This window comes from Lepidochelys kempii, chromosome 5, assembly GCF_965140285.1.
Source record: "Lepidochelys kempii isolate rLepKem1 chromosome 5, rLepKem1.hap1, whole genome shotgun sequence".
Lineage (NCBI taxonomy): Eukaryota > Metazoa > Chordata > Testudines > Cheloniidae > Lepidochelys > Lepidochelys kempii.
The window spans coordinates 74,158,571-74,185,935 of NC_136384.1; the positions used below are offsets into that span (position 1 = coordinate 74,158,571).

Consider the following 27,365-nt stretch of genomic DNA (forward strand, 5'->3'; position numbering starts at 1 on the left):
GAAATCTCTTCCCCACGGGCAACCCAAATTCTGGAATTTCCTAACTTCAGAGTGTTTGCATATATGTGTATTCATATATATTAGGGCTTACGATTAATTGCATTTAACTCACGTGATTAACTCAAAAAAACAATCGCTTTTAATCGCACTGTTAAACAATAGAATACCAATTGAAATTTATTAAATATTTTGGGTGCTTTTGTACATTTTCATATATATTCTATATTGTAATTGAAATCAAAGTGTATATTATTTTTGATTACAAATATTTGCACTGTAAAAATGATAAACAAAAGAAATAGTATTTTTCAAGTCACCTCATACAAGTATCGTAATGCAATCTCTTTATTGTGAAAGCGCAACTTAAAGATGTAGATTTTTTTGTTACGTAACTGCACTCAAAAACAAAACAATGTAAAACTTCAAAGCCTACAAGTCCGTTTAGTCCTGCGTCTTGTTCAGCTAATCGCTAAGACAAACAAGTTTGTTTACATTTACAGGAGATAATGCTGCCCACTTCTTATTTACAATGTCACCAGAAAGTGAGAACAGGTATTTGCATGGCACTTTTGTAGTCATCATTGCAAGGTATTTATGTGTCAGATATGCTAAGCATTCATATGCCAACTCATGCTTTGGCCACCATTCCAGAGGACATGCTTCCATGCTGATGGGACATTAGACATGCAGTTTTCTTTCTATAGGTCTAAAAACTGTAGATTGGTGTGGATAGTTAGCTCAGGCTAGATAGTTCTGGATGCTTTGTATCTGTGATGAGACCACCACCACTGTCTGTAAAGTTGGTTTGGTAAGCCCAATGATTTTAAAACTTTGCATGGTGTGGTAAAGTTTTCTCTTTAATCTTGTGTTATGTATAGTATAAGTGTTGGAAACATTACAAAACTGTAATATTTTTAATAGTAATTTTGGAGTTACCTCACTCCTCTAGATAGGCTTCAGTTTCCAGCATACTCTGATACTGGTTGTCACCTCAGCAGACTGCTTGCTGCAATATCTCACCTAGTGGTAGCTGATCATTCATCATCAATGGATTGGCATTGCAATGTCTTGCAATATGATAATGAGGAAAAGTAAGTTTTTCAAGATTACTCTGGGTCAGTCAGTACATGAAGTACTGACACTGCTATATATTTTTTAAAAAATTTGTGGATACTTTCTAAATGACTTCTTACCTTAATTTTAAGACCTCTGTTCCATTGCTGACTGTCATTGTTTCTTACATATACATCAGAATAATTGGCTCCAGTTCAGCTTCTGCCAAGAGTTTGTCCAGTTATGATAGTGTCTCCTCCAGAGGGAATAAAACATAAGGGTTTATGTGTCTGCTACACATCCCCATTCACCTTGCATGTTTCTGAAAATTAAATCTCCTAGTCACTACCATCTGCCTTCTTTGTTATGTTCTCCCCATCTTCCTAGATAGTGTTCTCTTGATAGATGTACTGCCGTTGCGTTACTTAACTATGCTTTCGTTTAACATGGGTTTTTTTTCCGCTTTTGGGTTTGTTCATATTCATGAATCTTTTTTATACAATCTGTTTATGGATTGCTTTTAAAAATGAAAAACTCATACACTCGGCACTGGATATAGCTTAATTAGATTCAACAGTGTCCAGGTGCTTGACAGGGAATTTCTTCAATTACCCAAACAATCCACTTAATTAAAAACTCTTGGATTTGCATTCTCCTCTTTAGTCCTAAATTGTGTAAACTTTTTTTTTTATAATAGATGGCACAGATAGTGATGCCTGTAGTTAAGATAGACCATGTTTTCAGTTGAGAAAAACTTTGCCAAACTTAAACTGTTTGGGTTGAAATTTTTCATGCTGTGGGTCTGCTTTGTTTTCAGCCCCCACTGAAGTTTTAATTAAAACAGCGTAGCTGTTTCTGGGAATGAGTTTAGGGGAAAATATGTTGTTCTGTCCATATTAGAAAAAAAAAATTATCTGTTTCGCTGAGAAGCTCTAGTTCTTCCATGAGCAGGAACTTGAAATTTGGGAGAGGGGTGGCCTTTGTGCCGGGGTGTACTTTTGCCATCCTAGCGAAAATTTGCCCAATTTTGGCCAAGTTATAAGCCCCTGAAAAATCTGTTTTTATATGCTCAATAGAGGTTTCCCAGAGTTTGGGCAGCTATCTCTTCTGAAGATTTCAGCTACATTGATTACGCTCCATGCCCTCCTAACTCCTACATACCAACTGAATTGCAGATGTTCCATCCCCCCAGAGTGAGCATGCTCCTCCTGGGGGCTGCAGAGCCTGAGAAGGACTCTTCCTGCAATTGCTCCTCCTGGCCCTGATGGTCTGCTATTACTTTGGGCAACAGAACTGAGAGTGGCGGGGCGGGGAAGAGACTCTCCTGTAGACTCTCAGTGTCCCCATAGCTGGCACCCAGGCAACATGGAGGAGGAAACAACCAGACTCATAGGCTGTGTCTACACTGGAGCAGAAGGTGTGATTTTTTCAGTTTAGGCAGACATCCCTGAACCAGGTTGACTAAGTTGGAGCACTAGAAATAGAAGTGTAGCTGCTGCTGCTGTGGGGTTTCACAACATGTGAAAGAGTACTGGCACAGGAGTCTGTGCTCTGGGAGTTGTGCCTGAAAGACTAGACACCAAGCCAGTGTCCGTCTCAGTAAGTTTAAAAATATAAGGGATCCAAGGTTAGGTCTAATACAGCAGTCTGGTGACTCTCCAAATGGGGAGCTTAGCCAAGATTGTAACATAAGAATTTTTTTTTTTAAATTGGTCTATAAACAGTTAGGAATTAGGTGACACAGGTTGTGTTGTATTTGGGATTGAGCAAATAACACTTTTACATATTAGTTAACTTATAAATAACCTGGGTTGGGTTTTATTTTTTTTAATTTTTTTTGAGTCAGGACAATCAGTTTATTGTTCCTCCTAAATAACTTTCTCCTTTAAAGTCATGAATAGTTGCTGTTCTGTCTCTTCTTTCTGGCACAAACAAATACTATAATAGCTTTTTCTGTAACCATCACTAGCCTTTCTTTTTCTCAGTCAGTTTCTCATTTTATTTATTCACCATTTTTATTCATGTGGTTTTTATCTGCCTGTGTACGTGCATGCACGTGTATAATCATTACTGTTGAGGCTTACCAGCTGTCTTTTTTTTCAGTTGCTTTATAAATCTGCATATAAATTCCTTGTCTTTTTTTTTCTTGAACATATATTTTTAAGGTCTAGCTCAAAGGCATTTGTCATTTCACTGTGTAATGATCAAGAGGAAAACTGACCAGGAAAAGAGGTGTTTATAGCACTCAATAGAGAATCTCATGAAACATATAAGAAGGTTTTAAAACCTATCTTTTATACAATAGGCAGCCGCTGCATATCCCCTAGGATTGGTAAAGTGGCATGATATCCTCTCAAGTAAACTAAAGAGGTTATTAAACTGCAGGTTCTCTTTTAGTCTATAGAAGGAAGACTTTTATTTTAATGAGACCTGCTAAAAGAAGTTACAATATCTTGGCGTGTGCCACATAACTGCCGTCTCCTGGTTCTAAATCCTGTTTCCTGCCTGCAGTTTTCCAGCAATGACCCATCTTCCCACACCAGCCTAATAAAATATAAATCAATAATAGCAATTTAGAAAACAAACAGTTTTTATTTCAGATTTTTTTGTGAGAAATGCTTATCTTTGAACTGTCATACACTTGGGTTGAGTAAAATGGATATACTGGTATGTTCCTTTAAAGAAACATAGCTAAAACAAAAACTAACTTTTTTTAAGCCAAGAAACTGAATGTTTCTCATTTCATTTTTGAAAACCCTGCTTTAAAGGATTGGGATTTTTTTTGTCAGCGCTTGTAGCCATTGGGAGGACTAAGCCTTTTCTAAGTTAATCGGGAACAAATTCATTCAATAGTCTGTAGGAAAGAGTGTGCAGAGTTGTCCCACTGAATGGGCAGTGCAGATAGTGCTAGACAACTCTGTGTTAGTCTCTGCTGCATGCAGCTTACTACACTGGTTTCTTTAGAGGGCTACTGTCCAGGAGATAGTTGAGGCTCCCTGATTCTGCCTCAGCTCTGTTGCAGTTTACGGCTGCTTAGTTAGATCAGTTTAGTTGTCAGATACTATTCTGCCTGGTGTTCACATAGCTTTTTAATACTCACTTCTTCCATGACACCACCAAGAAGTGAATCAACCAAGACATTTTTGACATTTATTTCAAATGCATAGTTTCTAAAAGCTATACAAAAATGTGTTCAACTATACTGTACACATGTCCCTGCTGCTTTGTGTGATGTTATTGCTGTAACCCTTGACTTCCTCCACATGTTCACCCTATTGTTGGTTGCCCTGTCACTGTGGCATATGTGAAACAATATTGCACACATTTTGGTGCAACTCATCTGTGTTGTGATGTGTCTAGCACACTTTTGAGTACTCTAAAATTTATACCTTATATAGTTTAGTTTATTAATATAGCATCTTAGCCATATGCCATTGTGCGTAATACCTTCTATTGTTAGTTTTTTGGCCCTAGGAACTTTAAAATTAATAGATTGATTTAAGCAAAGGCTATTTTTCAAGTCTATGATTGAGGAAAAAGGGATTATTAATATGCTGATGCCAAAGTAGAAACACATTTATACTGTATGGTTAAACTAAAGTTGTTGTTTTTACTCATGGAGACTTGGCCAATGTAATTTGATTGTGATCTTTGCAAAGTTACTTTAGCTCCTGAGTTTACAAGAAAGTACTGTCCTGCCGCTTATTACCTAATACCTTCAGCCTCTGCAGTATCACCACAGAGGTACTGAAGTATGCATAATTTCTATCATCAAACATAGATAATAGTAACAATAACCTGTTTTCTCACCGGCCTGGACTTTCTTGATCTATGAAATGTTTCCAGCTTGTGGTCCAACTAAGAAGGTAGGAGTCTAATTAGATTCCAAGAACTTGACCTAGCCGACATGCTCTAAAACCTTACCAACTGCTATATAATAATTATAATAAATATAATAAGCCAAATCCTGGATTCAGTGCATAGCCTGTGTTAAGCTTGATGCTAAAAAGAGTCACGTAGGGAAGTATCTTCCATTCCCTTGTCCTCCAGGATGTACTCAAATCACTGCTGCAGCTTCAAGGTAGTACATGGGTGGGGAAAATAGCTGATGGAGCCACATAGGTTTGTCTGCACTGCAGTCAAGGTATGTGATTGCAGCACATGTAGGCACACCCAAACTAGCCTTAATCTGGCCAGTTTGAGTACCAATAGTAGTGAAGCTGTGGCAGCATGGACTTCATCTGGGCCTCTGGGTATTTGCTCAGGGTGGCTAACCCGTACTGAAGTCTTTGCTGCCAGAGCTCCATTGCTGGATCAGAGCTTGCTTGTATGTGTGTACACATGCTGCAATCACACCTCTAATTGCAGCGTACGCATACCTGTAATTGCATGTTCTCCAGATCTGCCCTTATGTGTCCCTCCCACAAACCTCCTCCATTCTGGAACACAGGACTCTCCCAGTGGAACATTGCTTCCAGACACAGTAGGTATGGACCCTTTAGTAGGGATGACCCATATGTTGCCTACCATGTGCCTTGGAATCACACTATTTATGCTCCCAGTTATGCCTTGTATACTCACTAGGGGAAAGGCAAAATATGTCCCTAATGAAGAGTCAGAGACACACTGCTGCAGCACATCTTCAAATTGTTAAACTAGCTGTAGAGAAAAGTAATTATAAATGTGAGTAATTGACTTAAAATGGCAGTTGCATCAATAGTTAACGAGCTTTGGATTTTACATATCTTCTATACAAATGTGAATCAATGATTTCTTTACTAACAGCCTAGTAAGTAACTGGCTGAAACTGAAAGCATGAAAGTCCATCTTAGTGGCTTGAGTAGACATTGCTAATACCAGAAAGGTCACTACTGTTAGAAGGTAGCCTCAGATCTGTGCCAAGATTTAAATTTATAAAATGGATATTAATATTTATTTTCAGTCATGCTTAAAATCAGTGACTGTATCATTGGAAGCTGATTTGACCCGATTGATGGGCTCATTATAAACTAGATCAGGAGTCGGCAACCTTTCAGAAGTGGTGTGCCGAGTCTTCATTTATTCACTCTAATTTAAGGTTTCGCGTGCCGGTAATGCATTTTAACATTTTTAGAAGATCTCTCTCTATAAGTCTATATTATATAACTAAACTATTGTTGTATGTAAAGTAAGCAAGGTTTTTAAAATGTTTAAGAAGCTTCATTTAAAATTAAATTAAAATGCAGATCTTATCAGTTTAGTGTAGTGGTTCTTAACCTGGGGTGCACGCACCCCCTGGGGCTGTGAGATGCCCTTTCTGGGGGTGCGAGACATGCAAGATTTTTTTAGAAGGTAAATCATCAAAAACACAAATTAAGCACAGGCACATAAGTACAACTACTTTCTTTCATCAAACCTATATATTTATTAACATTATACATTTTTAACGATTACTGTAATATACAAAGTTTTTAAGTTTTCAAGTTTTAAAGCTAATTGTAGTGTAATTTTTGATAAGGGCTGCAGAACGCTGGGCTCAGGCCAGGAGTAGAGCCCTGGGCTGGCTGCTGGTACCCTAAGCCGGCAGGAAGGCTGAGCAGGGCTGGAGGCCTGGACCCCAGCTGGAACCCCAGACCAGCAGCAGGGTGAGTGGGGCCTGGGGCTGGTATCCCAGGCCAGTAACAGGCTGGGCAGGGAAGATGGCTGGGATGCTGGCTGGCAAGGGGCCGGCAGCCAGAACCCCAGACTGTCAGGGGGCTGAGCTGGGTGGCGGACAGAACCCCAGATCGGTAGCGGCTCACCCGCTGCTGGTCTGGGGTTCCACCCATTCCTGCCATCCAGGGTCCCGGCCCCACTCAGTCCACTGCCGGCCGGGGATTCCGTTCACTCAGGCTGGCAGTGGGCTGAGCTGGGCCAGCGGCCGGAACTCCAGACAGTCAGTGGGCTGAGCGGGGCCGGTGGCCGGAACTCCAGACCGGCGGTGGGCTGAGTGGCTCAGCCCGCCGCCAGTCTGGGGTTCCGTCCGTTGGCTCCTGCCAGCTGGGGTCCCGGCCGCTGGCCCCGCTTGGCCTGCTGCCAGTCTAGGGTTCCATTCACCCAGGCAGGCAGTGGGCTGAGCGGGGCGGGCGGCCGGGACCCCGGCTGGCAGCGGCATGCCGGTAAAAATTGGCTCGTGTGCTGCAGGTTGCCAACCCCTGAGCTAGATCAATAAGAGATTTAATACCGTACCTTAATTTTCTTGATATACACTTTTCTTCTCAGTAGTTGCAGTAGTACTGTGTAATCTAGCTGTTTCAAAGGAGGCTACAAAAGATGCCTATGGTTTTGTCCTTTGTCACAAACTTAGTTTACTTTAAGTTTCTGACCAACCAGTATTACATTCCATGCTAAATTTAAGTACCATTCTGTCCTACTCCCACTAGATAGCTAACTTGTCAAAAAACTTATACTGATTTAATATGAGCCAGATCCATGTGTAAGTAATCCTCTGGACTTTGTTGGGAGTATATATGCGTGTATGCTTTAAGCGTGGTAGAGTTTGTGTGATCTAAAGGTTACCTTCTTAAACTGTTCCAGGTACAGAAAATTATAGAACACTCACTCTCAATTTAGCACTACTGCTGCCTGCTCACAAGTATTCTGACCAGAAGGCTATGCTTTTCTGATTTTGTAATTAGGATGAATTTGCAATGTATTTATCTGAGATAAATGTAAATTATTTTTCTACTTTGTCACACCAGGACAAAGCCAGTCAGCATTCAAATCCTTTTATATGTAAACAGGAGTAGTGTTTGTTTGTGCAGAGATCTAATGATGTATATGACAAGGTATTCAACACCATTTCTGAGTCTAGGTTTTCTATGAATATAAAGCAGCGTTATAGGCTTAATATGGTTTAATTGTGCTTGCATATATGTATTCTAATCCGAATCAGATAATATCAAAATCTTCAATTTATTAGATATTTTAATAAATTTATTTTAACAGTTATTACATAGTTTATAGTTTGTAATCGTGCACAAATGAAAGGTGTAATTTGTATTACCTTTTGTGAAAAGCTAGTAATTTTAAATGCCGAACATCAGGGAATCTTGCACAAATGGGAGATGCAATTTGTATTATATTTTAGTGAAAAGCTAGTAATTTTAAATGTAGTACATTTTTTCAAAAACATCACAAGGATCTGAATGTAATAATCAAGGTATTCATAATATGTTGATACTAAAGCTTTAGCTGATCGGTTGTCACATAATTATCTAAGCTTCTTCTTTTGTAGAAATTCTGATAATGTTGATTTCAGCCACTCTTAAAATGTGCAGCCTTTGTTACAGTTTAAGCAGTACTGCTTATTTATTGTCACTACTATCTCCACTACTTTCTCTGGGGTAAATGCTGCTGGCACCCTCTACTCTGCAGATATGTGCTAAAGTGTGGAAAATCCGTGGAGGAGAAACAGTGGGTGGTTTAGCTGATACTTCAGCATCCTGTTCATGCTGCAGAAATGTATAAACTTTCTGCTTGACCTCAGCTTGATTTTATCACAAGACTCATCATTGAAGCCCTACCAAATTCACGGTCCATTTTGGTCAATTTCACTGTCATATGATTTTAAAAATGGTAAATGTTATGATTTTAGCTATTTAATTCTGAAATTTCATGATGGTCTAATTGTAGGGGTCCTAACCCAAAAGGAGGTGTGTGTGTGTGTGTGGGGGTCACAAGGTTATTATAGTGGGGTTGCGATACTGCTACTCTTACTTCTGCGCTGCTGATTGTGGTGGCACTGCCGTCAGAGCTGAGCAGCTGGAGAATGGCGGCTGCTGGCTGGGAGCCCAGCTCAGAAGGCAGAACTACTGCCGGCAGCAGCACAGAAGTAAGGGTAGCATGGTATGGTATGCTGCACAGCTCTGAAGTCAACACAGAAGTGAGGGTGGCAATACTGTGATCCCCTGAAATACCTCCGCCCCTCGCAGCTCCCTTTTGGTCAGGACCCCAATTTGAGAAATGCTGGTCTCCCCTGTGAAATCTGTATAGTATAGGGTAAAAGGACACAAATGACCAGATTTCTTGCGGGGGATGGGCGGGAGACGCACTAGATTTCATGGTTCGTGATGTGTTTTTCATTGCTGTGAATTTAGTAAGGCCCTACTCATAATATGTAATCCCTAGCTCTTGGAGACAGGTGATTTGGTGATAAACCCAGATTTCATGTTGTAGTTTTTTTTTTTTTAAGTAAATTTTTAGTCTTCATGGTGATGGAGAAAAGCTTGAACATGTGACCAGAATGGACTCTAAAAGCTCATAAATGAGAAGACAACAAGGAGTCCGGTGGCACCTTAAAGACTAACGGATTTATTTGAGCATAAGCTTTCATTGGTAAAAATTCGACTTCTTCAGATACATGTTACTAACAGATTTATTTGAGCATAAGCTTTTGTGGGTAAAAATCCCACTTCTTCAGATGCAGAAGATGCATCTGAAGAAGTGGGATTTTTACCCACAAAAGCTTATGCTCAAATAAATCTGTTAGTCTTTAAGGTGCCACCAGACTCATTGTTGTTTATGTGGATACAGACTAACACGGCTACCCCTGATACATAAACGAGAAGGCCACACTCCTCACTCCAACATTTTTATTTTCAAATCGCATGATTTTTAAGCCTGTCTCAGGTCCCAGAATTTTGCCTCAATTTTTTTGACCTCTTGGAGTTGAAAATTGTGACTACCGAGGGTACAGTCTGGGCTATGTCCCCTCAATTATCCAATCTGGGAGCTTTTTACCTTGCTTTACTATGGGGGCAACCACTCCTGTGGTCTGCTCACACACAGCCTCTAGTTTGTAAATCACTCCCAGTTATACTATATGAATGCTATAGCCAGCCACTCATGATCACATTACAGGGCAACATCAGCAAACTCCCAGTCTCAGACTTTCCCCCAGAAATGTGCATCTTGTACTGCCCAGCACCCTCCTGTACGTTACAAGCTCATATAAAGTCTGTCATTTATTAATGGAAAATAATATGCACAAATCTGGTTTCCCAAACACTTCAGTCTAAACAACAAAACAAAATTATTATTTATGGAAAGATAGATTTTAAGTGCTTACATGTAATGAGGTAGGTATGTATGTCAGAATTGGTTACAAGGAGATAAAAGGTAAAACACAACTAACACCTAACTTAACAAGCTAAGTGAATACAAAGCAAAGGTCTCTCTCACTCACCACATATTCCAGTGGTCCTGCTGCCTGAACCTCTTTCAATCAGGATTTCCCCCCTCCTTCCCCAGTACAATGCTGCTTCTTTTGTTCTTCAGGTGTTGCAGCTGGGTAGACAGCAAGGAGGGAGAGATGATTCTCTTGTGCAAAAATCATCTCCAGGTGATGTTCAGGAGACAGAGTTTAATCTGCTGCTTTGACAAACTGTAGCTTTTTGCCCACCCTCTCTCTCCTGCCGAAGAATGGCCACTTAATTAGGTGATGGTCCATTTGATCTTGTTGACCCTGGCTGAGGGGTTGGCTAGCGTTTTGTTTCTGAGGGACTTGTTTGTGACTACCCTCCAGAATACATTGGAACATGTCTTGCTAACATTATTCAGTGGAATTTTATATCCTTACATACAAATGTTGCCACACATATTTTACCAGGATACTAATGATCAGCAAATCATGAGTTTTCATATATCTTACACAATATGCTTTGAATAGAATTTAACATAGTCTTGTAGAAAGGGTGAACAGAGGGGTACAGACTGTCATAGCAATATGGGGAAGTGAAATAAGATGTTTCACTGCCCGCTTTGAGTGTCTGCTCACATACCCAGTTCTTTCTTCGGCCGTAACGCCCCTTCTCTTCCTCTCAAATTGCATTTCTTACCAAGAATTTACCCTGATTTCATCTCCAGCTCAGTTTCTGATTGGCACATCTGACCCTGCTCTCCACACTCTCAGCTGCAACCCTGAGTGTGTCTTTGTCATGGACATCCAGTGTTCCACCACTCTCAAGTTGAGCATCCTTCACAGTCCTTTCTTGCTCCTTCCCTGGCAGATGTTCCATAAATACTAACTTGTATTAGTGATATTGACTGCCTCCTCCCGCCCCCATCTTCTAGTTATACCTCCTTAGTTTACAGACACCTGAAAATGTGATTTTTTTAAAATAAAAATGTTGAGCTAAAACTAGATAAATGTTAGTGCTACCAGTAAGACATTATGTAGCAAAATAACACGTCCACCATATTTATCTTCAAATTAGAGAGAGAGGAGCTAGCTTTTCTTCATATAAATGTGTGTGTGTAGAATATCTATAAATGTGTGTATTATATATATAAATGTATAAAGTATGCTGATGAGGAACTGTGAAAAGATGCCAAAAGTCTACAGTAACTGAACGCATGTATTTATTTTCATAAATTAAGAGGACTATTTTTTTTTTTAAATCCAAGGAATTACCTCTGAGATTACATTAAAACTCCACAATAGATTGTGGATACTGGAAAATCGTTCAAACCTTTTTGGGTCATTATAGTAAATATTATATTAGAAATGAAAAAAATTGAAATGTCTTTTTATCCTTTGGAAAAATAATCCTAAAAGTTGTACCACTTAATTGTTGGCAAGTACTGTGAAATAAAGTATTTCGGAAATAAATATTGTACAGAAACCTTGTTACCACTCACAAAAGGTTAGTTACTATTTCAGAATTTTGAACATCTTCCAAATAAGCAAAGCCACGGCAAAATATATGTTCTATCTCCCTTTCAAGAAAATAAATAGGCAAACCATTTGAAGCTTCAGATAGCATAGAGTATATTAATCAAATATTGTTCTCAAACAGCTATATTAAAATACCCCCCCCCCCCATGAATCTTACCAAAAACAAAGTAATTTTAAAGTAAACCAATATAAATAAAGTTAGGGCTTTTATTGCATTGTTTAGACTATTGTGTTGCAGTATTTATTGTGTGTGTTCTAAGATGTCTGCAATATTCCAGAATAAGTGTGAATTAGGAGTGAAGTAAAAACCATAAATCTGCATTTCTAACACAACATGATGTTTAGTTTACCGCTAGAGGTCCCTTTCAAAATAAAACAAACATTTGGCTCAAGCCCCCTCCCCCCCCCTAAAACCCTATTGACACTTACAGTTCTAAAAAATTTAAACGAAAATGTTGGACTCCCTTAATGTTGTTCCATCTGGGGGCAGGTAGTGGGAGTGAGGAGTCCAGCTCAATGTGCAGCTGAGGCTACTTAACCAAGGTAGCATGCAGCCACCAGTCGTCTCTCACACTCTTAAAGTTACTGAAACAATCCTGTAGTAAAACTGTCAAGGTTTTGGGGCCTAGACCATGGATGAGAGTTCTCTCAACAGCCCTGTTAGCAAATACACATTGCAAGCATGTCAAAGCATAACCACTATCCCCATTCCACTGTAACAAAATGTGCAGGAGACGTTAGGAAAACTCAGGAGTCGCATAGCAACCATGTGGTCTACTAAAATCACTACTGTATTGGGATTATTCCTAGCTCTGCCAGTGGCCTGCCAGGTGACCTTAGGCAAATGACTTCCCTTCTCTGTGCCTTAGTTTCCCGTCTTTAAAATGGGGATGATGAAGTAAAATACTTCAAGATTTTACTTGATACTTCAAGGGACAAACCATCCCGATGAGTCGAAAGAATAGTAAATATGGCAGGCGACCAGCTTGGCTTAATGGTGAAATCCTAGCGGATCTTAAACATAAAAAAGAAGCTTACAAGAAGTGGAAGGTTGGACATACGACCGGGGAAGAGTATAAAAATATTGCTCGGGCATGTAGGAATGTTATCAGGAGGGCCAAATCGCACCTGGAGCTGCAGCTAGCCAGAGATGTCAAGAGTAACAAGAAGGGTTTCTTCAGGTATGTTGGCAACAAGAAGAAAGCCAAGGAATGTGTGGGCCCCTTACTGAATGAGGGAGGCAACCTAGTGACAGAGGATGTGGAAAAAGCTAATGTACTCAATGCTTTTTTTGCCTCTGTTTTCACTAACAAGGTCAGCTCCCAGACTGCTGCGCTGGGCATCACAAAATGGGGAAGAGATGGCCAGCCCTCTGTGGAGATAGAGGTGGTTAGGGACTATTTAGAAAAGCTGGACGTGCACAAGTCCATGGGGCCGGACGAGTTGCATCCGAGAGTGCTGAAGGAATTGGCGGCTGTGATTGCAGAGCCATTGGCCATTATCTTTGAAAACTCGTGGCGAACCGGGGAAGTCCCGGATGACTGGAAAAAGGCTAATGTAGTGCCAATCTTTAAAAAAGGGAAGAAGGAGGATCCTGGGAACTACAGGCCAGTCAGCCTCACTTCAGTCCCTGGAAAAATCATGGAGCAGGTCCTCAAAGAATCAATCCTGAAGCACTTGCATGAGAGGAAAGTGATCAGGAACAGCCAGCATGGATTCACCAAGGGAAGGTCATGCCTGACTAATCTAATTGCCTTTTATGATGAGATTACTGGTTCTGTGGATGAAGGGAAAGCAGTGGATGTATTGTTTCTTGACTTTAGCAAAGCTTTTGACACGGTCTCCCACAGTATTCTTGTCAGCAAGTTAAGGAAGTATGGGCTGGATGAATGCACTACAAGGTGGGTAGAAAGCTGGCTAGATTGTCGGGCTCAACGGGTAGTGATCAATGGCTCCATATCTAGTTGGCAGCCGGTATCAAGTGGAGTACCCCAAGGGTCGGTCCTGGGGCCGGTTTTGTTCAATATCTTCATAAATGATCTGGAGGATGGTGTGGATTGCACTCTCAGCAAATTTGCGGATGATACTAAACTGGGAGGAGTGGTAGATACGCTGGAGGGGAGGGATAGGATACAGAAAGACCTAGACAAATTGGAGGATTGGGCCAAAAGAAATCTGATGAGGTTCAATAAGGATAAGTGCAGGGTCCTGCACTTAGGACGGAAGAACCCAATGCACAGCTACAGACTAGGGACCGAATGGCTAGGCAGCAGTTCTGCGGAAAAGGACCTAGGGGTGACAGTGGACGAGAAGCTGGATATGAGTCAGCAGTGTGCCCTTGTTGCCAAGAAGGCCAATGGCATTTTGGGATGTATAAGTAGGGGCATAGCGAGCAGATCGAGGGACGTGATCGTTCCCCTCTATTCGACATTGGTGAGGCCTCATCTGGAGTACTGTGTCCAGTTTTGGGCCCCACACTTCAAGAAGGATGTGGATAAATTGGAGAGAGTCCAGCGAAGGGCAACAAAAATGATTAGGGGACTGGAACACATGAGTTATGAGGAGAGGCTGAGGGAGCTGGGATTGTTTAGCCTGCAGAAGAGAAGAATGAGGGGGATTTGATAGCTGCTTTCAACTACCTGAAAGGGGGTTCCAAAGAGGATGGCTCTAGACTGTTCTCAATGGTAGCAGATGACAGAACGAGGAGTAATGGTCTCAAGTTGCAGTGGGGAAGGTTTAGATTGGATATTAGGAAAAACTTTTTCACTAAGAGGGTGGTGAAACACTGGAATGCGTTACCTAGGGAGGTGGTAGAATCTCCTTCCTTAGAGGTTTTTAAGGTCAGGCTTGACAAAGCCCTGGCTGGGATGATTTAACTGGGAATTGGTCCTGCTTTGAGCAGGGGGTTGGACTAGATGACCTTCTGGGGTCCCTTCCAACCCTGATATTCTATGATTCTAAGATGAAAAGCCCTGTATAAAAGCTGGGTCTTTTCATTATTACCTAGCCACAGTAGTATATCAGCTGCAAACCTAGGTGAGAAATAGAACTATCGAAATGACTATTAGCTCCTACCAACAAACATTTCTCTTTCTTTTTTAAAAAGCTAGGAAATTAAATGGCAAAAAACTTGGTTAATGCAGCGTTAAGGTTGCTGAGTGACAGCTCATGCCTTTCCAGAATATCAAATTCAGCAAAACTCAAACTTTTGGAAATTAGGAAATACAGAGTTAAGATAACTCCTATGCAACCTTAATGCTGCCCTCTTTGAGCAATGTCCCATAGTGCCTATAACACACACATTCCCACTGTGCTTTTTCACTTTAATTGATGGACGGTAACTTCACTTACTGTACACAATCACAGTTCTTCTTAGGAGCTCCAACTTATTCCTCTCCTATCCAATACAGTTACACGTAAATGTGAATGTATCTGGACTATATGGAGACCATTCCCAGTGGCTACTGGAGGCTCTGGGGGCAGAGCTAAGGTTGTGTGGGCGTTTACCTTAATTCTGTATTTCCTGTTTTCAGAAGTTTTAGTTTTGCTGAATTTGACATTCTGGAAGGGCAGAAGCTATCACTGGACAACCTTAACTCTGCATTAACTAAGATTTATGTCATTTAATATATTTAGTTCCATAACCAATTTAAAATGCATTTCTATGAACAAAACATAAAGAAATTCCAAATAGAGTTAAAAAACTTTATAAGACTAACTTGAAGCAGGTGATAATTATGCTAATTAAACCTCTCAGCGGGTAACTGCCCTTCAGTTTTCTTCTCTTCTCCTATAGCCAGAGAAATTGGTTCCTGAAAGCCCCCTAGTTCTGTGGCTTATGTAGTAATATCTCCCTTACAATGGGATATTGTGATGCATAATTTGCTAATGTTTGTAAATCACTTTAGGTCCTTGACTTAAAAGTGATATAGAGTGTATTTTGTGTGTGGTTTCCTTTTATGTGCATTTTGTTTGTTACTGAAGAAGGAACAGACTTTGCAGGTCACACTATTAGCTGTTTTGGTTCTGCAATGTTAACAGGAGTGGAAAGCAACACAGAATAATTTTTGTCATAAATATTGGCAGGCATGATGGAATGCACCCAGGGTGTGGACCTGCTGATTAAGAATTTGCCATTTTTATTTAGTCACTTTCCAAAGCAAACCACATTTGCCATTAAGATTCTATTTTTGGAAAGGAAATTTAAGTATAAAACAGAATGTAAATGGGAACCTCAGGGGGTCAACACTTTTGAAAATCATTTATTTTTTAGATTTGATTTATAAATTGCTTCCCAAGAGTGTGGAAATCACTGTAAGTCACTGTCCTCTTTAATTTTAGGAATACATTGATTTACTTGAACATATCAGACCTTTACCCTCAAGGCTGTCACAATTACCATAGAATAAACAATATTTAAAGGGTGTTTTTGCAGATTAATTTAAAACAAGCCACATTATATAGTTGAGGGAGAATTTGCAGAATGTGCTTTGCATAGGAACCCTAATGCCTATGTAGAGCCTGGCCATCCATGTTCATTGACACAGACTACTGAGAAATGTTGAAAGCTTACCTCCTTATTGCTTCTGCAGCAACTGATTCTAATTTGAACTTGTGTTTTATAGCTTGAGACAATTGGATGGCAGCTTAACCTTCAGATGGCTCAGTCCACCCAAGCTAAACTGAAATCTCCTCAAGCTGTATTAGAACTTGGAATGAGCAATGAAGATTCAAAGGTAGGAAAGCCACTGCCTGGCAGAGTGAATTTAGGAATTTTTGTAAGTATTATTATTTTAAGGTTCTAAGACTATAACTAGCTCTACTGATGGTCATTAATATCACAGCAGTGTTTACATTTATTTTTTTAAAGGTAATTTAATTTAAGCAACTGGAATTAATAAAAAATTGGCGTATTGTTATTTGCATTAAGTAGGTTTTGGGACTGAATGCCATATAAGCAGTTCTTTGTGCTATGGGGTATGGTTATTGTATATAATGTACCTCATGATTGATAATGCTTAGATATTTTGCATATGGTTTTCCACTGCCTTCTATTTTATACTTTGTCAAAGTAGGGCTGAGATTTTATCAAATCATTATGCATGTGTTCTAAGACCACTATACAGGTGTAAATGACAGTGGAGAGCCAGGGTCTTTACATTTTTAATCGTACAGCCTTATCTACCATGTGGTTTTTAGCCATTGGTTTAGCTACACTGAGACAGCCACTGATGTAAACATGCTGCACCAATGTAAACCTTGGGTTGTGTTGGTGGATCTTACTTCAGTTTGAAATGGACATGCTACGTCAATGGAAGCCACTTTTTACATTTATGTTGTATATTTTGCTACTGGTTTGAATTGATCCAATTGCATTGACTTATCCACAGTGGTGGGTAAACCTTAATATAGGCAAAGTCTGACTAATAGGGAAAGTAAATTTACAAAATCCCAAAGTAATACAAATAATGTTTTGTTTATGTTTGAATAGTAAGATCTACTGGTTTAGCATACTTTAGGATAGGATTATCTCACCTTGCCAGTGGAAAGTAACCTCTCCCCAACTTTTGTGGTCTCTACTTTAATCTGTGTCAGTGAAAAAGCAGATTTTAAAAAAAGGAGGAAAAATTTAATTCTAGGGACCTGATTCTGACCTCAGACCTACATTAATCTGACCTCAGACCTACATTAATCCACAATAACTCCACTAATTTAAGAACATAAGAATGGCCATACTGGGTCAGACCAAAGGTCCATCCAGCCCAGTATCCTGTCTACTGACAGTGACCAATGCCAGGTGCCCCAAAAGGAATGAACCTAACAGGTAATGATCTAGCGATCTCTCTCCTGCCATCCATCTCCACCCTCTGACAAACAGAGGCTAGGGACACCATTGCTTACCCATCCTGGCTAATAGCTATTAATGGACTTAACCTCCATGAATTTATCCACTTCTGTTTTAAACCCTGTTATAGTCCTAGCCTTCGCAACCTCCCCAGACAAGATGTTCCATGGGTTGACTATGCGCCGAGTGAAGAAGAACTTCCTTTTATTTGTTTTAAACCTGCTACCCATTAATTTCATTTGGTGGCCCCTAGTTCTTATATTATGGGAACAAGTAAATAACTTTTCCTTATTCACTTTCTCCACACCACTCATGATTTTATATACCTCTATCATATCCCCCCTTAGTCTCCTTTTTTCCAAGCTGAAAAGTCCTAGCCTATTTAGTCTCTCCTCTCATGGGACCCATTCCAAACCCCTAATCATTTTAGTTGCCCTTTTCTGAACCTTTTCTAATGCCAGTATATCTTTTTTGAGATGAGGGGACCACATCTGTACACAGTATTCAAGATGTGGGCGTACCATGGATTTATATGAGGGCAATAAGATATTCTCTGTCTTATTCTCTATCCCTTTTTTAATGATTCCTAACATCCTATTTGCTTTTTTGACTGCCGCTGCACACTGCATGGATGTCTTCAGAGAACTGTCCACGGTGACTCCAAGATCTTTCTCCTGATTAGTTGTCGTTAAATTAGCCCCCATCATAATGTACGTATAGTTGGGGTTATTTTTTCCAATGTGCATTACTTTACATTTATTCACATTAAACTTCATTTGCCATTTTGTTGCCCAATCACTTAGTTTGGCGAGATCTTTTTGAAGTTCTTCACAGTCTGCTTTGGTCTTAACTATCTTGAGCAGTTTAGTATCATCTGCAAACTTTGCAACTTCACAGTTTACCCCTTTCTCCAGATCATTTAGGAGTAGGTTGAATAGGATTGGTCCTAGGACTGACCCTTGGGGAACGCAACTAGTTACCCCTCTCCATTCTGAAAATTTACCATTTATTCCTACCCTTTGTTCCCTGTCTTTTAACCAGTTCTCAATTCATGAAAGGATCTTCCCTCTTATCCCATGACAACTTAATTTACATAAGAGCTTTTGGTGAGGGACCTTGTCAAAGGCTTTCTGGAAATCTAAGTACACTATATCCACTGGATCCCCTTTGTCCACATATTTGTTGACCCCCTCAAAGAACTCTAATAGATTAGTAAGACATGATCTCCCTTTACAGAAACCATGTTGACTTTTGCGCAACAATTTATGTTCGTCTATGTGTCTGACAATTGTATACTTTACTATTGTTTCAACTAATTTGCCCCATTACTGATGTTAGACTTACCAGTCTGTAATTGCCAGGATCACCTCTAGAGCCCTTCTTAAATATTGGCGTTACCTTAGCTATCTTCCAGTCATTGGGTACAGTAGCTGATTTAAAGGACAGGTTACAAACTATAGTTAATGGTTCCACAATTTCACATTTGAGTTCTTTCAGAACTCTTGGGTGAATGCCATCTGGTCCCGGTGACTTGTTACTGTTAAGTTTCTCAATTAATTCCAAAACCTCCTCTAATGATACTTCAATCTGTGACAATTCCTCAGATTTGTCACTTACAAGAAACAGCTTAGGTTTGGGAATCTCCCTAACATCCTCAGCCATGAAGACTGAAGCAAAGAATTCATTTAGTTTCTCTGTGATGACTTTATTGTCTTTAAGTGCTCCTTTTGTATCTCGATTGTCCAGGGGCCCCACTGGTTATTTAGCAGGCTTCTGATGTACTTAAAAAACATTTTGTTATTACCTTTTGAGTTTTTGGCTCGCTGTTCTTCAAACTCCTTTTTGGCTTTTCTTATTACATTTTTAAATTTAATTTGGCAGTTTGTGCTCCTTCCTATTTACCTCACTAGGATTTGACTTCCACTTTTGAAAGATGCCTTTTTATCTCTCACTGCTTCTTTTATGTGGTTGCTAAGCCACGGTGGCTCTTTTTTAGTTCTTTTACTGTGTTTTTTAATTTGGGATATACATTTAAATTGAGCCTCTATTATGGTGTCTTTGAAAAGTGTCCATGCAGCTTGCAGGAATTTTTCACTCTAGTCACTGTACCTTTTAATTTCTGTTTAACTAACTGCCTCATTTTTGCATAGTTCCCCTTTCTGAAATTAAATGCCACAGTGTTGGGCTGTTGAAGTGTTCTTCCCACCACAGGAATGTTAAATGTTATTATATTATGGTCACTATTTCCAAGCAGTCCTGTTATAGTTATCTCTTGGACCAGATCCTGTGCTCCACTCAGGACTAGATAGAGAGTTGCCTCTCCCCTTGTGGGTTCCTAAACCAGCTGCTCCAAGAAGCAGTCATTTAAAGTATCGAGAAATTTTGTCTCTGCATTTCATCCTGAGGTGACCTGTATCCAGTCAATATGGGGATAATTGAAATCCCCCACTATTATTGAGTTCTTTATTTTGATGGCCTCTCTAATCTCCCTTAGCATTTTATCGTCACTATCACTGTCCTGGTCAGGTGGTCTATAATAGATCCCTACTGTTATTTTCTTATTAGAACATGGAATTACTATCCATAGGTATTCTGTGGAACATGATTCATTTAAGATTTTTATTTCATTTGATTCTACATTTTCTTTCACATCTAGTGCCACTCCACCCCTTTCCCCCCCCAATGACCTGTTCTGTCCTTCCAATATATTTTGTACCCCAGAATGATTGAATAGAGTTACTCCTGACTGACACTGGAGTAAATAAGGAGACTTAGGCCCTTGGTCTTTTTGGTGCCTTAAACTGGTGCCTGTAACAGAGTTTTTTGTTGTTAGAAAAAACAGTAGATTGCCTGAGGGTGAATTTTAAAAATCTTAATACAGAAAACAGATAGCATTTTGTATACAAGTTGTAATGAGCAACATATGTAAAATGCAGCTACAAAAAATGACTAAAAGAAAACACTAGAAAAACATGCACATGCTGCTATAAAGGAATATTCCCTCTTAATAAATAGTTTCTCTTGAAGTTTTGTTGTAGTTTTGATGATAAGAGTAAGTAACCCTTTTAAAAAAAAGTGAATTTATTAAGATTTTGTACATTATGGCAGAGAGACAAAATGGATCCTAATGCATCCAACCATGCCACCTTGAGCTGTGGTTTATCCTATATTAAAGTCACATGGGGTCAGGCTTGGTCATTACTTAGGGTATGTCTACACTACGAAATTAGGTCGAATTTATAGAAGTCGTTTTTTTAGAAATCGCTTTTATATATTCGAGTGTGTGTGTCCCCACAGAAAAAGCTCTAAGTGCATTAAGTGCATTAACTCGGCGGAGCGCTTCCACAGTACCGAGGCAAGCGTCGACTTCCGGAGCGTTGCACTGTGGGTAGCTATCCCACAGTTCCCGCAGTCTCCGCTGCCCATTGGAATTCTGGGTTGATATCCCAATGCCTGATGGGGCTAAAACATTGTCGTGGGTGGTTCTGGGTACATATCGTCAGGCCCCCGTTCCCTCCCTCCCCCCGTGAAAGCAAGGGCAGACAATCATTTCGCGCCTTTTTTCCTGAGTTACCTGTGCAGACGCCATACCACGGCAAGCATGGAGCCCGCTCAGGTAACCGTCACCCTATGTCTCCTGGGTGCTGGCAGACGCGGTACGGCATTGCTACACAGGAGCAGCAACCCCTTGCCTTGTGGCAGCAGACGGTACAGTACGACTGGTAGCCGTCATCGTCATGTCTGAGGTGCTCCTGGTCGCCTCTGTGAGGTCGATCAGGAGCGCCTGGGCAGACATGGGCGCAGGGACTAAATTTGGAGTGACTTGAGCAGGTCATTCTCTTTAGTCCTGCAGTCAGTCCTATTGAACCATCTTATGGTGAGCGGGCAGGCGATACGGACTGCTAGCAGTCGTACTGTACCATCTTCTGCCGAGCAGCCATGAGATGTGGATGGCATGCAGTCCTTCTGCACCGTCTGCTGCCAGCCAAAGATGTAAAAGATAGATGGAGTGGATCAAAACAAGAAATAGACCAGATTTGCTTCCCCCCCTCCCCTGTCTAGGGGACTCATTCTTCTAGATCACACTGCAGTCACTTACAGAGAAGGTGCAGCGAGGTAAATCTAGCCATGTATCAATCAGAGGCCAGGCTAACCTTCTTGTTCCAATAAGGACAATAACTTAGGTGCACCATTTCTTATTGGAACCCTCCGTGAAGTCCTGCCTGAAATACTCCTTGATGTAAAGCCACCCCCTTTGTTGATTTTAGCTCCCTGAAGCCAACCCTGTAAGCGCCCCTCCCAGCGTCAGAGCAATGGCAAACAATCGGGCATCTGAGAGTGCTGTCCAGAGCACTCACAATGGAGCACTCTGATGGGGCTAAAACATTGTCGCGGGTGGTTCTGGGTACGTGCCGTCAGGCCCCCGTTCCCTCCCTCCCTCCGTGAAAGCAAGGGCAGACAATCATTTCGCGCCTTTTTTCATGAGTTACCTGTGCAGACACCATACCACGGCAAGCATGGAGCCAGCTCAGGTAACCGTCACCCTATGTCTCCTGGGTGCTGGCAGACGCGGTACGGCTTTGCTGCACAGTAGCAGCAACCCATTGCCTTCTGGCAGCAGACGGTGCAATACGATTGGTAGTCGTCCTCGTCGTGTCCGAGGTGCTCCTGGCCACGTTGGCTGGGAGCGCCTGGGCAGACATGGGTGCAGGGACTAAATTTGGAGTGACTTGACCAGGTCATTCTCTTTAGTCCTGCAGTCCTATTGAACCGTCTTATGGTGAGCGGGCAGGCGATACGGACTGCTAGCAGTCGTACTGTACCATCTTCTGCCAGGCAGGCAAGAGATGAGGATTGCTAGCAGTCGTACTGTACCATCTTATGCCAGGCAGGCAAGAGATGTGGATGGCATGCAGTCCTTCTGCACCGTCTGCTGCCAGCCAAAGATGTAAAAGATAGATGGAGTGGGTCAGAACAAGAAATAGACCAGATTTGTTTTGTACTCATTTTCCTCCTCCCCTGTCTAGATCACACTGCAGTCACTCACAGAGAAGGTGCAGCGAGGTAAATCTAGCCATGTATCAATCAGAGGCCAGGCTAACCTCCTTGTTCCAATAACAACGATAACTTAGGTGCACCATTTCTTATTGGAACCCTCCGTGCAGTCCTGCCTGAAATACTCCTTGATGTACAGGCACACCCTTTGTTGATTTTAGCTCCCTGAAGCCAACCCTGTAAGCCGTGTCGTCAGTCGCCCCTCCCTCCGTCAGAGCAACGGCAGACAATCGTTCCGCGCCTTTTTTCTGTGCGGACGCCATACCAAGGCAAGCATGGAGGCCGCTGAGCTCATTTTGGCAATTAGGAGCACATCAACCACCACACGCATTATCCAGCAGTATATGCAGCACCAGAACATGGCAACGCGATACCGGGCGAGGAGGCGACGTCAGCGCGGTCCCGTGAGTGATCAGGACATGGACACAGATTTCTCTGAAAGCATGGGCCCTGACAATGCATGCATCATGGTGCTAATGGGGCAGGTTCATGCTGTGGAACGCCGATTCTGGGCTCGGGAAACAAGCACAGACTGGTGGGACCGCCTAGTGTTGCAGGTCTGGGACGATTCCCAGTGGCTGCGAAACTTTCGCATGCGTAAGGGCACTTTCATGGAACTTTGTGACTTGCTTTCCCCTGCCCTGAAGCGCATGAATACCAGGATGAGAGCAGCCCTCACAGTTGAGAAGCGAGTGGCGATAGCCCTGTGGAAGCTTGCAACGCCAGACAGCTACCGGTCAGTTGGGAATCAATTTGGAGTGGGCAAATCTACTGTGGGGGCTGCTGTGATGCAAGTAGCTCACGCAATCAAAGATCTGCTGATATCAAGGGTAGTGACCCTGGGAAATGTGCAGGTCATAGTGGATGGCTTTGCTGCAATGGGATTCCCTAACTGTGGTGGGGCTATAGACGGAACCCATATCCCTATCTTGGCACCGGAGCACCAAGCCGCCGAGTACATAAACCGCAAGGGGTACTTTTCGATAGTGCTGCAAGCTCTGGTGGATCACAAGGGACGTTTCACCAACATCAACGTGGGATGGCCGGGAAAGGTGCATGATGCTCGCATCTTCAGGAACTCTGGTCTGTTTCAAAAGCTGCAGGAAGGGACTTTCTTCCCAGACCAGAAAATAACGGTTGGGGATGTTGAAATGCCTATATGTATCCTTGGGGACCCAGCCTACCCCTTAATGCCATGGCTCATGAAGCCGTACACAGGCAGCCTGGACAGTAGTCAGGAGCTGTTCAACTACAGGCTGAGCAAGTGCAGAACGGTGGTAGAATGTGCATTTGGACGTTTAAAGGCGCGCTGGCGCAGTTTACTGACTCGCTTAGACCTCAGCGAAACCAATATTCCCACTGTTATTACTGCTTGCTGTGTGCTCCACAATATCTGTGAGAGTAAGGGGGAGACGTTTATGGCGGGGTGGGAGGCTGAGGCAAATCGCCTAGCTGCTGGTTACGCGCAGCCAGACACCAGGGCGGTTAGAAGAGCACAGGAGGGTGCGGTACGCATCAGAGAAGCTTTGAAAACCAGTTTCATGACTGGCCAGGCTACGGTGTGAAAGTTCTGTTTGTTTCTCCTTGATGAAACCCCCCGCCCCTTGGTTCACTCTACTTCCCTGTAAACTAACCACCCTCCCCTCCTCCCTTTAATCACCGCTTGCAGAGGCAATAAAGTCATTGCTGCTTCACAGTCATGCATTCGTTATTCATTCATCACACAAATAGGGAGATGACTACCAAGGTATCCCAGGAGGGGTGGTGGAGGAGGGAAGGAAAATGCCACACAGCACTTTAAGCACAGCACTTTAAAAGTTTACAACTTTAAAATTTATTGAATGACAGCCTTCTTTTTTTTGGGCAATCCTCTGTGGTGGAGTGGCTGGTTGGCCGGAGGCCCCCCCACCGCGTTCTTGGGCGTCTGGGTGTGGAGGCTGTGGAACTTGGGGAGGAGGGCGGTTGGTTACAGAGGGGCAGCAGTGGCATTCTGTGCTCCAGCTGCCTTTGCTGCAGCTCAACCATACACTGGAGCATTCTGGTTTGGTCCTGCAGCAGCCTCAGGATTGAATCCTGCCTCCTCTCATCATGCTGCCGCCACATTTGAGCTTCAGCCCTGTCTTCAGCCCGCCACTTACTCTCTTCAGCCCGCCACTTACTCTCTTCAGCCCTCCACCTCTCCTCCCGGTCATTTTGTGCTTTCCTGCACTCTGACGTTATTTGCCTCCACGCATTCGTCTGTGCTCTGTCAGTGTGGGAGGACAGCATGAGCTCGGAGAACATTTCATCTCGAGTGCGTTTTTTTTTCTTTCTAAGCTTCACTAGCCTCTGGGAAGGAGAAGATCCTGTGATCATTGAAACACATGCAGCTGGTGGAGAAAAAAAAAGGGACAGCGGTATTTAAAAAGACACATTTTATAAAACAGTCGCTACACTCTTTCAGGGTAAACCTTGCTCTTAACATTACATACATAGCACATGTGCTTTCGTTACAAGGTCGCATTTTGCCTCCTCCCACCGCGTGACTACCCCCTCAACCTTCCCCCCTCCCTGTGGCTAACAGCGGGGAACATTTCTGTTCAGCCACAGGCAAACAGCCCAGCAGGAACGGGCACCTCTGAGTGTCCCTGAAGAAAAGCACTCTATTTCAACCAGGTGACCATGAATTATATCTCACTCTCCTGAGGATAACACAGAGAGATAAAGAACGGATTTTGGTTGAATGCCAGCAAACATACACTGCAATGCTTTGTTCTACAGTGATTCCCGAGTACGTGTTACTGGCCTGGAGTGGTAAAGTGTCCTACCATGAAGGACGAAATAAGGCTGCCCTCCCCAGAAACCTTTTGCAAAGGCTTTAGGACTACATCTAGGAGAACCGCAAATGCCAGGGCAAAGTAATCCTTTCACATGCTTGCTTTTAAACCATGTATAGCATTTTAAAAGGTACACTCACCAGAGGTCCCTTCTCTGCCTGCTGGGTCCAGGAGGCAGCCTTGGGTGGGTTCGGGGGGTACTGGCTCCAGGTCTAGGGTGAGAAACAGTTCCTGGCTGTCGGGAAAACCGGTTTCTCCGCTTGCTTGCTGTGAGCTATCTACAACCTCCTCCTCCTCCTCATCTTCTTCGTCCCCAAAACCTGCTTCCGTATTGCCTCCATCTCCATTGAAGGAGTCAAACAACACGGCTGGGGTAGTGGTGGCTGAACCCCCTAAAATGGCATGCAGCTCATCATAGAAGCGGCATGTTTGGGGCTCTGACCCAGAGCGGCTGTTCGCCTCTCTGGTTTTCTGGTAGGCTTGCCTCAGCTCCTTCAGTTTCACGCGGCACTGCTTCGGGTCCCTGTTATGGCCTCTGTCCTTCATGCCCTGGGAGATTTTGACAAAGGTTTTGGCATTTCGAAAACTGGAACGGAGTTCTGATAGCATGGATTCCTCTCCCCAAACAGCGATCAGATCCCGTACCTCCCGTTCGGTCCATGCTGGAGCTCTTTTGCGATTCTGGGACTCCATCATGGTCACCTGTGCTGATGAGCTCTGCATGGTCACCTGCAGCTTGCCACGCTGGCCAAACAGGAAATGAGATTCAAAAGTTTGCGGTTCTTTTCCTGTCTACCTGGCCAGTGCATCTGAGTTGAGAGTGCTGTCCAGAGCGGTCAGAATGGAGCACTCTGGGATAGCTCCCGGAGGCCAATACCATCGAATTGTGTCCACAGTACCCCAAATTCGAGCCGGGAACGTCGATTTAAGCGCTAATCCACTTGTCAGGGGTTGAGTAAGGAAATCGATTTTAAGAGCCCTTTAAGTCGAAATAAAGGGCTTCACTGTGTGGACGGGTGCAGGTTTAAATCGATTTAACGTTGCTAAATTCGACCTAAAGTCCTAGTGTAGACCAGGGCTTAGATGGGATATCACTAAGAGAAACGCAGGTGCTGCAGGTACTTGTATTAGTGAATCAAGTGAAGATCTTTTTGAAGAGGTGCAGAACCAATGCATATGCTTTATTTTAGTGGAGCGCTGTACTGTTGGATATGCTGATTTTTGGTTGAGATGTAAAACCAGGATCATGTTTGTAGTTATTAAAGACCCCGTAGCCCTTATCACAAGAATAGGGTGATAAGGCTATGTCCTGGCTAAATTCAGACCTGCATAATTATATTCTTCTTGTTTAAACTCTTCCAGAAGAAACTGGATATTGTATGTATTCTTTTTCACTTTTTGTCCTAAAACGTTTTGTAGCTAATGTTATCAGCTGCAGGGTTGCTCCAGGCTGGGACCAAGGGGTTTGGAGGGCGGGAGGGGGATCAGGGCTGGGGTAAGGGGTTGGGGCACGGGAGGGTGTCAGGGGTGCAGGCTCTGAGCGGCGCTTACTTCAAGCAGCTCCTGGAAGTAGCAGCACGTCCCTCCTCTGGCTCTTATGTGGAGGCACGGCCAGGAATCTCTATGCATTGCCCCGTTTGCAGGTGCTGCCCCCGCAGCTGCCATTGGCTGCAGTTCCCAGCCAATGGGAGCTGTGGAGCTGGCACTTGGGGAGGGGACAGCATGCAGAGCCCCTGGCTGCCCCTACACGTAGGAGCCAGAGGACATGCCGCTGCTTCCAGGAGCCACGCAAAGCCACAGCAGCCAGGGAGCCTGCCTTAGCCCCGCTGTGCTGCCAACTGGACTTTTAACGGCCCAGTCAGCAGTGCTGACTGGAGCTGCCAGGGTCCCTTTTCAACGA

General features: G+C 42.7%; 1 protein-coding gene across 10 annotated transcripts in view; it reads left to right on the forward strand.

The window, feature by feature from the left end:
• COMMD10 (COMM domain containing 10) overlaps nucleotides 1–27,365 on the forward strand; it is a 161,180-nt gene that overhangs the window by 15,357 nt on the left and 118,458 nt on the right. For 5 of the 10 annotated variants that reach the window (XR_013635797.1, XR_012159015.2, XM_073344761.2 and 2 more), the window contains exon 5: nucleotides 16,375–16,485. Coding sequence is in view for 7 of the 10 variants with exons in the window: in XM_073344761.2 (XP_073200862.1) it covers nucleotides 16,375–16,485 (111 nt within the window). In the remaining 3 variants the exon portion in view is untranslated. Of the gene's footprint in view, nucleotides 1–16,374; nucleotides 16,528–18,235; nucleotides 18,302–27,365 lie in introns of those variants that run through there. The other 5 variants (XR_012159013.2, XM_073344762.1, XM_073344754.1 and 2 more) reach the window with 2 other exon arrangements.